Source organism: Loxodonta africana, chromosome 9 (assembly GCF_030014295.1).
Source record: "Loxodonta africana isolate mLoxAfr1 chromosome 9, mLoxAfr1.hap2, whole genome shotgun sequence".
Lineage (NCBI taxonomy): Eukaryota > Metazoa > Chordata > Mammalia > Proboscidea > Elephantidae > Loxodonta > Loxodonta africana.
Genome location: NC_087350.1, coordinates 3,536,546 through 3,550,848, shown reverse-complemented (window position 1 = coordinate 3,550,848; position 14,303 = coordinate 3,536,546). Strand labels below are relative to the sequence as shown.

The 14,303-nt window shown below is 41.5% G+C and overlaps 1 protein-coding gene across 1 annotated transcript in view; it reads left to right on the top strand.

The window, feature by feature from the left end:
* Positions 1-14,303, top strand: part of SHC3 (SHC adaptor protein 3) — a 293,940-nt gene that overhangs the window by 249,657 nt on the left and 29,980 nt on the right. The window contains exons 8-11 of the mRNA XM_003421571.3: positions 2,054-2,204; positions 3,180-3,267; positions 5,081-5,275; positions 9,660-9,955. Of these exons, the coding sequence (XP_003421619.2) occupies positions 2,054-2,204; positions 3,180-3,267; positions 5,081-5,275; positions 9,660-9,955 (730 nt within the window). The remainder of the gene's footprint in view (positions 1-2,053; positions 2,205-3,179; positions 3,268-5,080; positions 5,276-9,659; positions 9,956-14,303) is intronic.

The following is a 14,303-nucleotide window of genomic DNA, read 5'->3' as shown; positions in this document are numbered from 1 at the left end:
AGCTTAGGACCGTGTCAGATCATTCCTGAGCAGGCACATAATCCTGGACAGGTACACAGCTCAGCACATGTGTGTGGTTTTCTAGATTCCCAGAAATATGTCAGAGCATGTCAATGTCCTTGTGGACATCTCATTCCCCATCTTTTCCTTTTAAGCCTTTTGATTAGCCTACTATTTGCCCCAACTGTTATCCACCACCTTAAGCTACCATGTTGTTAAACAATTGCCTCTAACTATTTTCAACAAATGCTCCTGGAAAAAGACATTTTTCCCTGGGCAAACTGTGAATCAAGTCAAATGTAGACAGCCTTGGGAGTGGGGTTTTCCAGGGAACCACCAGACAGATCAAATAATGACAGTTCTCTGGGAATGAAGTGTTAAAGAAATAGGACAATATTCTCCCTCCTCTTGAGGCTCCAGGCTGCTGTTTTTCATTATGGTTGTGGCCTCTTGGTATTCAAGGCCACCATGGAGATAGGAATATTGTTGTCATTGTTGTTAGGTGCTGTTGAGTTGGTTCTGACTCATAACAACCCTATGTACAACAGAATGAAAAATTGCCCCATCCTGCCTGTACCATCCTCATGATCATTGTTATGCTTGAGCCCATTGTTGCAGCCACTGTGTCAGTCCATCTTGTTGAGGGTCTTCCTCTTTTTCACTGACCCTCTACATTACCAAGCATGATGTCCTTCTCCAGGGACTGGTTCCTCCTGATAACATGTCCAAAGTACATGAGACATAGTCTTGCCATCCTTGCTTCCAAGGAGCATTCTGGTTGTACTTCTTCCAAGACAGATTTGTTCATTCTTTTGGCTGTCCATGGTCTATTCAGTAGTCTTCACCAACACCGTAATTCAAAAGCATCAATTCTTCTTCAGTCTTCCTTATTCATCGTCCAGCTTTCACATGCATAGGAGGCAATTGAAAATACCATGTATTAGGTCAGGCACACCTTAGTGTTCAAGGTGACATCTTTGCTTTTCAACACTGTAAAGAGGTCCCTTGCAGTGGATTTGCCCAATGCAATGAGTCTTTTGTTTTCTTGACTGCTGCTTCCATAGATGTTGATTGTGTGTCCAAGTAAAATGAAGTCCTTGATAGCTTCAATCTTTTCTCAGTTTATCATGATATTGCTTATTGGTCCAGCTTTGAGGATTTTTGTTTTCTTTTTGTTGAGGTGCAATCCACACTGAAGACTGTGGTCTTTGATCTTCATCAGTAAGTGCTTCAAGTCCTCTTCACTTTCAGCAAGCAACGTAGTGTCATCTGCATATCACAGGTTGTTAATGAGTCGTCTTCCAGTCTTGATGCCCCGTTCTTCACAGAGTTCAGCTTCTTGGAGTATTTGCTCCGTGTACAGATTGAATAGGTATTGCGAAATGATGCAACCCCAATGCACACCTTTCCTGACTTTCAACTATGCAGTATCCCATTGTTCTGTTCAAAAGACTCCCTCCTGAGCACAGTTAAGTTTTCTGAAGATGTGGATAGGGCAAGTCAAAATGCCACAAAACTGCCATTGTTACTGCTATTCAGCTATCTTTCTTGAATAAACACTCTGTGATTTGCTGCAAGCCTCTCATTCATTTCTAGAATTCTGTGAAAAGTTGATTCTGGCAATTTATGCCAGTTTTCTCATTGCTTTTGGGCAGGAGAGAATCTTCAGAGGCTTTTACTCTGCCATTTTTGCTGATGTAACTAAAGCTCTGTTTCTGAGTTGGTCTCAATTTGGGTAAATTTTATGACCGACATATGTATGTCTGTGCCATGAATATCTAGTTATCCTTATGCATAACTTCTTTCTTTCCAAATTAAAATATACTTGCAAAAGAAGTTTTTTCCTGTTTCGGGCATGACTGGACTTTTCCAATGGGTAGAATTCTGAATACGGCAGGGGTATTTAGCCAAACCACTCATCTTTTTTCACATATGCCTGACACCTAGTGATTAGGGATGGGTCAGTGACTAAACTCATTTTTGGGCAATAAGCACTGTAGATTTGTTAGTCTTGATTGTCAGCTCAAAGCTTTTGAAAATATTCTTTTTACAGGATGCAGAGTCTGGATGAGCCATGGACCAAAGAAGAGGGAGATGATTCTGACCATCCATACTACAATAGCATGCCAAACAAGGTGCCTCCTCCAGGGGGGTTTCATGATGCTCGACAGAAAGTTAGGCCCTATGTTCCTGACACAGCCCAGGTAAATCTTGAACTTTTTTTTTTTTTTAATGGTGGCCAGCTAAACTTTATTTCCTTCAATTTTGTTTCAGCCTGATGTTCTATCTTCCCTTGACAGAAGACCTCATGAACTCTGGCCCACCAGATTTCACAGATAGGAGAGGCTTCTGTTTAACATGACGAGGCATTAGTCAAATGCCTTGGAACTCTATTGTGATTCTTGAGAAAGGAGTCTGAGGTTTCCTCCCCAGTGTAGGACAAATTCCCTCATGCTGTGGTCCTAATGAGGATAAGGGAAATTTTGAGACTTTTAAAAGGCCTGGGGTGCTCTGGGGCCCTTGAAGAGAGAGTGGATTTAGGCCCTTAAAATGTTGAGCATTTTATGAGTTGTTCCCCTTTACTCATTTCCTTGATTTTCCCTCCAACTCAAAATTCTAATAAGACAATTGTCGTCTATAGTTATGATGTATCTATTTTGTTTTGGGGATTTTTTTTTAACATCATCTACCTAATGTGATCAATGATGATGCCAATAAAAGTGTCAAAATAACATTGAAATCAAGGATCTAACAATGAGAAGAAATAGACTGGATTGTGTTGGATGGACTTGCCCAAGCATGAACAGATCATAGGTATATGTGTTGGATGGAAAGTATATTCTGACACATAGACACTCTCTAGTTGAAATTTATTTCAAGATATATTGAGTGATGCAGCTGCATATGGACAAGCTCAATTTATGGCCACACTTAAGGAGGGAATGTGGGGGTAATGAAAACAAGGGGGTGTGTGTGTAGTTTTTTGGAGATGCAGACTCCTCCTCATATTCGCAGAAACCTATTTCCCAGATCTTAATGCCAGCTGTGAAGCATGAAGGGAGAACTAGGTGTGAATGTGGGGTGCAATTGGCCTACCATTAAGGTCCTTGCTACAAAGATGGTGAAATGAGAAGAGAATAATTTTTTATCTGGGTGTATGTATTTATATCTGTCTATAGTTTGCAGGAAAAGAGCAAACTTATTACCAGGGAAGACACTTAGGAGACAAGTTTGGTGAAGACTGGCAACAACCATCTGTTAGACAAGGTAAGAGGCAAGGTGAGGTCGGTGAGAAGCAAGAATGTTTTTAAAAATTGACGTGCTTATCAGTAGGTAGTTCATTTCTTGTGGAAAGGGAGAAACCTACTATGAATATTTCCTGTGGTTGGTGCTGCAGATCCCTAATTAAATCATAGAAATACCAGCTGTCTGGGGTGTCCACTGGCACAAATTAAATGATGCCTGCTGTAAAATCCAGGAACCAGTGCAGGCCCACAGAGCCTGGAGACATTCTCCTCTGGAATGAGAGATTGCGTGTCCAGAGGTGCTGAGGAACTGGCATTGCAAGGAGCACCCTTGACCAATTTCAAATGGGGATAGGAAGGTAACTCTGAAGGGTGTTTATGCTATCTATAAGCTTCCCAGCAGGCTTGAGCCCCAGTGACTCATAGCAGTAACTTGCTCATTGACATGCCCTGTTTTGGCTGCCTTCTCTTCCTTGTCTCACTTCCCACTTCTCTCCTCCCGGGGAATGCTTCAGGAGGAATATCAAAGAATTTTACCCTAGGCTAGGGATTGATATAGCACCAGAGACAAAATTTCCTTTGAGATGCACCCAAAGCTGTAGGGGAGAAACCACTCTCAAGGGGAATAATATGCATCTTATTCCTGCTTTTTTCAATGCCACTGAGGATGGACAGTTAGGTTTGTGGGTAGATGCCCATACAGCAGAATGGGACAGTGATGGACACTGGGGTATAAGTCTCTTGTTGGCCCTGATATTATTACAGGACACATCCACATCTTATCAAACCTATTAAAATGCACCTACACCCCACATTAAAAATGATTTAGACATAATTGTTTAAGAGCTGATGGGAAGCTATCTGTTGACGTAAGTCTATATTCTCTAGATACATACATGCACATAAATAAATGCATCTGAATCTATTCTCTCAATGTATTATACCCTTCTATGTATCTATTCTATATCTGTATCTATACCCATTCCTATATCTAATCTACACCTACACCTATTCTATGTCTATTACCTACTTCTCTGCACACGCCTATGCCATCGCCTATGCCTAAGCCTACACCTACATCTACTGTGCCTCTACTGCTATATCTACATCTGAAGATGTGCCTCAGCTCGTGGTCTCGCCAGCTGGGGACCCCACTGTGGTAATGTCGCAGCCTCGGGGGGGAGGGTGGGGATCCTCCATCACGTGCCCACCCAGGGTTCCTTTGTGGAGCCCACATCAGCAATGCCAGCTCTGGTTTACAAGGAACATGTCTTAGTTTGTTACCAAGTACGTTTCTGAAGTGGGGATCGGAGCACCTGTATTGTATTGGTAGCATGGAGTTACTTTATAAAGCATTCACTTGCACTTAAAGAAAGGAGCAATTAAAATAAAGCTTGTCAATCTCCTGTCCGATTATTTGGTATCAAGGCATTTATACTGGGGATGAGGAGACCGGGAAGTAGATCACCAGGCTTTTCTTCCGTGTTGCCTGTCAACCACCCATGCTGTGTGCTCCACTCTCACGGGTTTCCTGTTAGGGAGGCCCAGAATCTTTGGTAAGGTTCCTAACCATCAGGGATGTCTGCCCTGAGATTGGCTCACAGATCCCATTTTGGCACGAAGGACTGGACACTTTCAGTGTCCAGAACACATCCATGTGTTGTGACAGAATCAGAAGAGGAGAACTTAACCCACTGATAGCTACCTGGAAGAATTTTTTTCTTTTTTATTGATAGCTTAAGGGACTTCTCTTTTAAGTGTTTGGTGGCTTAACTACAGGTGCATGAATATCATTAACATCAGAAGAAGAAAGAGGGCTCATCTTCTTTTTGTAGGGTCTTTGGACATCTACAGCATGCCAGAAAGAAAGTCACTTGAGGCCCCTCCAGGAGTAGCACCCACCTACGTCAATACCCAGAACATCCCACAGCAGGCTGGGCTGGCCCAGGCAGGAGCTGCACTGAACATGGACACGGGAGCCGCCAGCAGCAGTGGAGAAAACAGCCCGCGGAAAGATTTGTTTGACATGAGTGAGTTTCCATTTGCCTCAGGTTTCCTTCTCTTTTGAGATTGTTTTATACATTGCCTTTTACTTGAAATTTGTGCAATTACTGAGTTTTCTGCTAGCAAGGTTTGGATTAATGGAAATGATTAGTTGTGCTTTTCTGGGTTATGATGGTGGGTATATAGGTTTTTGAACTTGTCCTATCTCTGCTTTGGGATTACATGCCAACCTTCTCTGCAGTCAAGAGGCATAGCAGTTTCTTTCTCTTTCTGGAATTAATTTTCCTTTTGAAGATCTGCAAATACATTCAAACTATATATAATTAAATGTATTCATATATTTGTTTGTTTAAATATTAATTGGCTATTATGGGCCAGGAGTCCCTGGGTGGTACAAATGGTTAACTGGCTCACCTGCTAACCAAAAGTTTGAAGGTTCAAGTCCACCCAGAGGTGCCTTGGAAGAAAAGCCTGGTGATCTATTTCTGAAAAATCAGCCATCAAAATCTCTATGTAGCACAGTTCTCTGACACACATAGAATCTCCACGGGTTGGAGTTGATTCAATGGCAACTGGTCTTATTTCATTATGTGCCAAATGCTGTTTTAGTTGCTTAGGATGCAAAGATGAAATGGCATAACCCCTGTTTTCAAGGGACTCTCAGTCTATTAAGCAAGACCAAAATATAAACAAGGAATTGCAATACACTTTCTCTTGCATGTATACACATACTCTCTTTCTCTTATTCTCTCTCCTCTTCTCCCCTACACTCTCCAAATATTTGTTGAGTGCCTACCATGTGCCAGATACTATTCTACTTACTAGGGATGCACAGGAAAACAAAACAGACCAAGTCTCTATTTCAGGGAGCTTAAGGAAACAGCTAAATGTGCGCTAGTAGGTAATGATAAGTGCGGGGATGAAGCAAGGCAGGTAAGGAGAGCAACTGCAAGCTGTCTTTGATGGCAATATAGAGTGATGACTACCGTGGAGTTTTCATTGGGAATAAAGATTGGGAAAATTAAATTGTTTATGAACTGATTAATGCAAGTGGAAATTGTCATTAAAGAATTTTAAAAGAGCTTCCCAAATGCACAAAAAGTCATAGTTTTACATTCTAAAATTACGTTTTCAAATCTCTTTTGAATTTTACAAGCTGAAGAAGGAGGGAGAGGATACCAACACTAGTGAGTTTATTTAATGTTCACAACAGTCCTACAGGTGAATGATATTATTATTACCCTTATTTTACAGAGAAGGAAGCAGAGAACCTAGAGGTTAAATAACTTTATCACTTGTGAAAGGCAGAGCTGGGTGGCCAAGTCCACACTTGCTGGTTCAACACTTGATATTTTTGGTGCTTTATGTGTGTGAGGACAGGGTTACTGCTTGACATAGTCAACTTACCAGTGACTCTCGGTCCCAGAGCTTGAGGAAAGTTAGATTGGACTGGGGGTTTAGTTGGGAAAAACAGGGGCCAAACCCCTTTTCCTTCAGTTGATTTCTACTACTACTGCTTCCAAAACTAGAGAAAGGGAGACAGAAAGTGGAAAGGGCCTGGGAGAAGCTGGTATGTATTGAAGGTAGGGAAATGGAAGTAAAGTCAGCATTCTGTCTTACTTATCTTGAACCTCTAAGACTAAACAATGATGGTCATGATGGTGAGATGGTGCTTATGGTGCTAGTGGTGCTGATGGTGATGGTGATGATGATGGTGCTGATGGTGTTGGTGGTGATGATGGTGATGGTAGTGATAGTGGTAATGGTGGTGCTGATGTTGATGGTGGTGATGGTGGTGATGATGGTGTTGGTGGTGCTGATGGTGTTGGTGGTGATGATGGTGATGGTGGTGATAGTAGTAATGGTGGTGCTGATGTTGATGGTGGTGCTGATGTTGATGGTGGTGATGGTGGTGATGATGGTGCTGATGGTGTTGGTGGTGATGATGGTGATGGTGGTGATGATGGTGATGGTGGTGATAGTGGTAATGGTGGTGCTGATGGTGATGGTGGTGCTGATGGTGTTGGTGGTGCTGATGGTGATGGTGGTGATAGTGGTAATGGTGGTGCTGATGGTGTTGGTGGTGATGATGGTGCTGATGGTGTTGGTGGTGATGATGGTGATGGTGGTGATAGTGGTAATGGTGGTGCTGATGTTGATGGTGGTGATGGTGGTGATGATGGTGATGGTGGTGATGATGGTGATGGTGGTGATAGTGGTAATGGTGGTGCTGATGTTGATGGTGGTGATGGTGGTGATGATGGTGATGGTGGTGATGGTGGTGATAGTGGTAATGGTGGTGCTGATGTTGATGGTGGTGATGGTGGTGATGATGGTGATGGTGGTGATGATGGTGATGGTGGTGATAGTGGTAATGGTGCTGATGGTGGTGATGGTGGTGCTGATGGTGTTGGTGGTGCTGATGGTGTTGGTGGTGATGATGGTGTTGGTGGTGCTGATGGTGTTGGTGGTGATGATGGTGATGGTGGTGATAGTGGTAATGGTGGTGCTGATGTTGATGGTGATGGTGGTGATGATGGTGCTGATGGTGTTGGTGGTGATGATGGTGATGGTGGTGATGGTGGTAATGGTGGTGCTGATGTTGATGGTGGTGATGATGGTGCTGATGGTGGTGGTGATGATGGTGATGGTGGTGATGGTGGTAATGGTGGTGCTGATGTTGATGGTGGTGATGATGGTGCTGATGGTGTTGGTGGTGATAATGGTGCTGATGGTGTTGGTGGTGATGATGGTGATGGTGGTGATAGTGGTAATGGTGGTGCTGGTGTTGATGGTGGTGATGATGGTGCTGATATTGATGGTGGTGATGGTGCTGATGGTGATGGTGGTGATGAAGGTGATGGTGGTGATAGTGGTGCTGGTGGTGATGATGGTGATGAGGGTGCTGATGTTGAAGGTGGTGATGATGCTGATGGTGGTGATAGTGGTGCTGGTGGTGATGGTGATGGTGATGGTGATGGTGGTGATGAGGGTGCTGATGTTGATAGTGGTGATGATGGTGATTGTACTGATAGTGGTTCTGGTGGTACTGGTGGTGATGGTGGTGATGATGGTGTTGATAAAGACAAATGTGGGGGTGATAGTGGTAGTGCTGATGGTGGTAAGTTGTGGTTCTTACGGAACTGATGATGGTGGTAATGGAGGTGCTGATCATTCTGATGTGGACGGTGGTGATGGTGCAGAAACCGTATAATACAAATTTTCAGCTACTCAGGGTAATCTGGAAAAAAGTAGAAAAAAAAAGAAAAATTCTCAAACATAATTTTAATCAATAGTTTTAACTTCTTCCTCTCCCCAAATCTATAAATGGGTTAACAAGTGTCAAAGTGACTCCCTTTTGGTTTCATTTATTCACCTTACTTATGTCTATTAAAGTTTAACAAACGGGTCTTATTTTACAGCATTTACTGAGTATTTATAGAATGCAAATCATATCCCAGGAACAGTGCTGGGCTCTGGGGATATACTAGTGGCCAGGACATGACTGTTTCTGCTCTTGTGTAGCTTGCATTGTACTGGATGGTCAGTGTGGTCTTCTGTAATCATCATAATACCTTACACTTATACCGTGTACCCGTTTTAGGGTACTTTTGTGCATATTACCTTATTAGAAGAGCTAACAATGAGATTTAAGTAAACATGCCTGGCTCTTTCTTGGGCCACTGGTATTTGTTGCTTTGAGAGCGGTCGATCCCACATTCACTGATAAGCTGCAGTGAGAAGAGTGTTCTGAAGGGGATAAAGCCAGATTTGATCTCAGACACTCATACAGGAGCCTTTTTCCACAGGGACACAAGTGAAGGTCAAGGGACGGTAGATCTCCTGGCCTGGGGCAAGCAACATAAAAAACACTGAACAAATGCCAGTTTTCTCCTCTTTTCACATTTTGTCTGATGCAAAGATTTTGAAATAAACATTTGGTGGTTTGGACTTAGGTTCTGAATTAAATCAGAACCTTTCAGCATGTCTTTTCCTTTGTTTATTTCCTCTGAGTATTTGTAGGTTTTTATTCCGAAGGAGTACAGGTATTTTAAGAGGTGGTCTAATGTTCCAGAAAGTAGATAGCATGCCATATGCATGACCTCTTGCATTAGGCAGTGTGCAAAGTGAAGTCATTCAAACCAGCTGGACAAAGCATGTGCTCGAATCCTCAGCACAACTGACAAATTTCAGTTATCTTGGAAAAGCAGACTTATTGGAAAGAGTCATCCCAAAATTTTGGCTGTGCTTTAAAACACTTGCTAGGATGCCTTGTTACATTAACAGCCAGTTATTTTTCTCAAGTTTTTTTTCTGTAGAAGTCGCCTTTGTATTTCCATTGCTGACTTTTTACTTTTTACCATTTGCTCTTCTTGGGGTTGATTTGTTGTTGGCAAATGTTCTTGACAGAGCCTTTTGAAGATGCTCTCAAGAACCAGACCATGGGACCCATGTTAAGCAAGGCTGCCTCCGTAGAGTGCATCAGCCCCATCCCGCCCAGAGCCCCAGATGCCAAGATGGTGGAAGAACTAAAGGAAGAGCCATGGTACCAAGGAGAGATGAGCAGGAAGGAGGCGGAGGGGCTGCTCAAGAAGGATGGGGACTTCCTGGTCAGAAGAAGTACCACAAACTCCGGTTCCTTCGTCCTCACGGGCATGCACAACGGCCAGGCCAAGCACCTGCTGCTGGTGGATCCTGAAGGCACGGTGAGCATGGTGGGGGCTGGGTGTCAGGCAGGCCGCCTCCATTAAGTAAGCTCAAACCCACCTTTTATGTCTCCCCTTGGCTGCTGCCCTTGACGACCACAAGTTCCCCATCTATGTCTAACTATACCTGCTGAAATGTCTCTTCTAACACCCAGGAGCACAGAGACAGAAGGAATTATGCTCTCAGACCAGAAGGGCAATAGGAGATAAGGGAAAGGTCTGCATTTGAGTTGTTAAACTTGGAAAATGATCATGGCCCTGGCTGAAAGCCTGATTTTCATGCCCTATAAAGTAAGTAAATAAAAAACGGGGTATGTTTTTCTTCCAGATGTATTCATAGTGGAAAAGGAAGTACAGGCTCCTGGGCTTTTGATTTGTATCTCTGGAAATTGAATTAATAAAATTTTCATTTGCAGATGGTAAAATGCTATGGAGCAGGAAACAAATCCCCTGTCATTTAGCCTCCTGTTTTCCCATTCGGAGAAGTAGGAAAGTGCCTAGTGACATGGAGGTTAGCTATTTATGGCAGCATTGTTGTATCCAAATAATTCTATGGGTTTGACTGAATTTTACATCTTCCAGTCAAGGGATGTATTTGACTTCACATTGGCACAGCCCAAGAATTGCTACATTTAATAAATGCAATTGGATTAACCTAACCATTGATCAAATTCTAGGATTGTTATTTAAACCCTTTATTTCATGAAAATAAAGGAGCAGGATAGAGTTACTTAAATGATAGTAAAAGCATTGCGTTTTCTTATTGATAGGTAGTGATGAAGCCATAATCTTCAGCTGGATTTGAACACAATCTGTGTGTGTGTGTGTGTGTGTGTGTGGTGAGGAAATTGAGCGGGGCAGGGAACTCTTCCTGAGGTAATTTGTTACCTCAGGTGCCTAGGCTGTGTTGTCTGCACACCTCAGCTCCTGGAACTCTCTAAACATCCATCGGTGCACACAGGTCTTGTTCTCTCCACCTTGGGCAACTGCTTTCCCATGAATGTAATGACATCCTTTCAATCCACTTTCTTTAGTAGTTACTTTTTTTTTTAAGCATATATGTACAAATGCAGAGATATATTTTTTGTGTTTGTGAGTTTTAGAAATTTGCAAACAAGGCATTGTTCCATAAATATCATTCAGTTTTTTCCTTTTTTCATTTGGTACGTGTTTTTGAGATCTACCAAGTTGCCTTCTGTGTGTTGAACCATCACTTTGGTGGACAGCCTGGGATTCCATCTTCTGCCCAGTTCACGTGCCACTTACTGGCCTCTCTAGAGGAGGACGCTAAAGCCACTGCAAACACGCCTGCATATTTTCTCCATAACTAAGAAGAAACACACTGGGTACTCAGAAGGAAGTTCTTGAATTTTTTGGAATTTTGAACTAGTAACCCAAAAATTTTTAAATTTCCATTTAGTAAGCCAATTCCTCTGTCACCATGTACCAAATAATTAATCTTTTCTCTACCACACTGTGATGTTCCTTCTATCACATACTAAGTTTTCTCATATCATGGGTCTGTTTCTGGGCTTTTGATCTATCCTGCTCTTTTGCTATGACTATTTATTCCTCACACAGCCAACATAATTTTTTTATTACTATGTCTTTGAAACTGTCTTAATATTAGGATATGTGAATCATCCTCTTCGTTTTCCTTCTCTAAATTAATATAGAAATCAACTAAATAAACTAATTAATTTATAAATTAAACAAAATTAATTTCTGAACTTTCTAAAGAATTTCTCAGACCTTTATTCTTCCATAGATTTTAGAATGACTTTGTCAAGTTTCAAAAATACATGTTGGGATTTTGATTGGAATTGAATTAAATTTTTAGGTTACATTGGGGGAGAACAGACATATTAAAACATTACATTACTTGAGCTACTTGATCCAAGAAGCTCACTCCTCACCAGTATCATTTTCTTTCTTATACTCCAGTACAATCCCTGTCTGAAGAGTTGGCTTTGGGAATGATCCCTGTCTTGGGCTAACAGAAGGTCTGGGGACCATGATCTCCGGGGTCCTTTCAGTCTCAGTCAGACCGTTGACTCTGGCCTTTTTACAAGAATATGGGGTCTGCATCCCACTGCTCTCCTGCTCCTTCAGGGATTCTCTGTTTTCTTCCCTGTCAGGGCAGTCATTGGTTATAGTCTGATGTAGTCTCTGATTTATGTGGTCCTTTCTGTCTCTTGGGCTCATAATTACCTGTGTCTTTGGTGTTCTTAATTCTCCTTTGTTCCAGGTGGGTTGAGACCAATCAGTGCATCATAGATGGCCACTTGCTAGTGTTTAAGACCCTAGGGCCCACTCTCCAAAGTGGGATGCAGAATGTTTTCTTAATAGATTTTATTATGCCAGTCGACTTATATGTCCCCTGAAACCATGGTCCCCAAAACCCCATCCCTGCTACACTGGCCTTCGAAGCATTTGGTTTATTCAGGAAACTGCTTTTGGTTTAGTCCAGTTGTGCTGACGTATCCTGTATTGTGCTTTGTCTTTCCCTTCACCTAAAATAGTTCTTGTCTACTATCTAATTAGTGAATACCCCTCTCCCTCTCTCCCTCCCCACTCTAGAAACCACCAAAGAATATTTTCTTCTGCGTTTAAACTATTTCTTGAGTTCTCGTAATCGTGGTCTCATACAATATTTGTCCTTTTGCAACAGACTAGTTTCACTCAGCGTGATGCCTTCCAGATTTCTCCATGTTATGAAATGTTTCACAGATTCATCATTGTTCTTTATCGATGCATAGTATTTCATTATGTGAATATACCATACTTCATTTATCCATTCATCTGTCAATGGGCACCTTGGTTGCTTCCGTCTTTTTGCTATTGTAAACAGTGCTGCAAAAAACATGAGAGTACATGTATCTGTTCGTGTAAAGGCTCTTATTTCTCTAGGGTATATTCCAAGGAGTGGGATTGCTGGATCATATGGTAGTTCTATTTCTAGCTTTTTAAGGAAGTGCCAGATTGATTTCCAAAGTGGTTGTACCAGTTTACATTCCTACCGGTGTAAAAGTGTTCCAGTCTCTCCACAACCTCTCCAACATTTATTATTTTGTGTTTTTTGGATTAATGCCAGCCTTGTTGGAGAAGATGGAATCTCATTGCAGTTTTGATTTGCATTTCTCTAATGGCTAAAGAACGTGAGCATTTCCTCATGTGTCTGGTAGCTACCTGAGTATCTTCTTTAGTGAAGTACCTGTTCATATCCTTTGCCCATTTTTTAATTGGGTTATTTGTCATTTTGTAGTTGAGTTTTTGCAGTATCATGTAGACTTTAGAGATCAGGCGCTGATCAGAAATGTCATAGCTAAAAACTTTTACCAGTCTGTAGGTAATGTTTTTACTCTTTTGGTGAAGTCTTTGGATGAGCATAGGTGTTTAATTTTTAGGAGCTCTCAGTTATCTAGTTTCTCTTCTGGTGTTTACACACTGTTAAAAATTAATAATGTTTTAAATACTGTTATGCCATGTATTAGGGCTCTAGCATTGTCCCTATTTTTTCTTCCATGATCTTTATCATTTTAGATTTTCTATTAGGGTCTTTGATCCATTTTGAGTTAGTTTTTGTGCATGGTGTGAGGTATGGGACTTATTTCATTTTTTTGCAGATGGATATCCAGTTATGCCAGCACCATTTGTTAAAGAGACCGTCTTTCCCAATTTAACTGACTTTGAGCCTTTGTCAAATATCAGCTGCTCATATGTGGATGGATTTATGTCTGGATTCTCAATTCTGTTCCATTGGTCTATGTATCTGTTTTTGTACCACTTCCAGGCTGTTTTGACTACTGCAGTAGTATAATAGGTTCTAAAATCAGGTAGTGTGAGGCCTCCCACTTTGTTCTTCTTTTTCAGTAATGCTTTACTTATCTGGGGGCTCTTTCCCTTCCATATGAAGTTGATGATTTGTTTCTCCATCTCATTAAAAGATGTCATTGGAATTTGGATCAGAATTGCATTAAATCCATAGATCGCTTTTGGTAGAATAGACATCTTTATAATGTTGAATCTTCCTATCCATGAGCAAGGTATGTTTTTCCACTTACTTAGATCTTTTTTGGTTTCTTGAAGTAGTGTCATAGTTTTCTTTGTATAGGTCTTTTACATCTCTGGTTAGTTTTATTCCTAACTATTTTATCCTCTTTGGGGCTACTGTAAATGGTATTGATTTGGTAATTTCCTCTTTGATGTTTTCTTTGTTGGTGTAAAGGAGTCCAAATGATTTTTGTATGTTTATCTTGTATCCTGATACCCAGCTGAACTCTTCTATTAGTTTCAGTAGTTTTCTGGAGGATTCCTTAGGGTTTTCTGTGTATAAGATCATGTCATC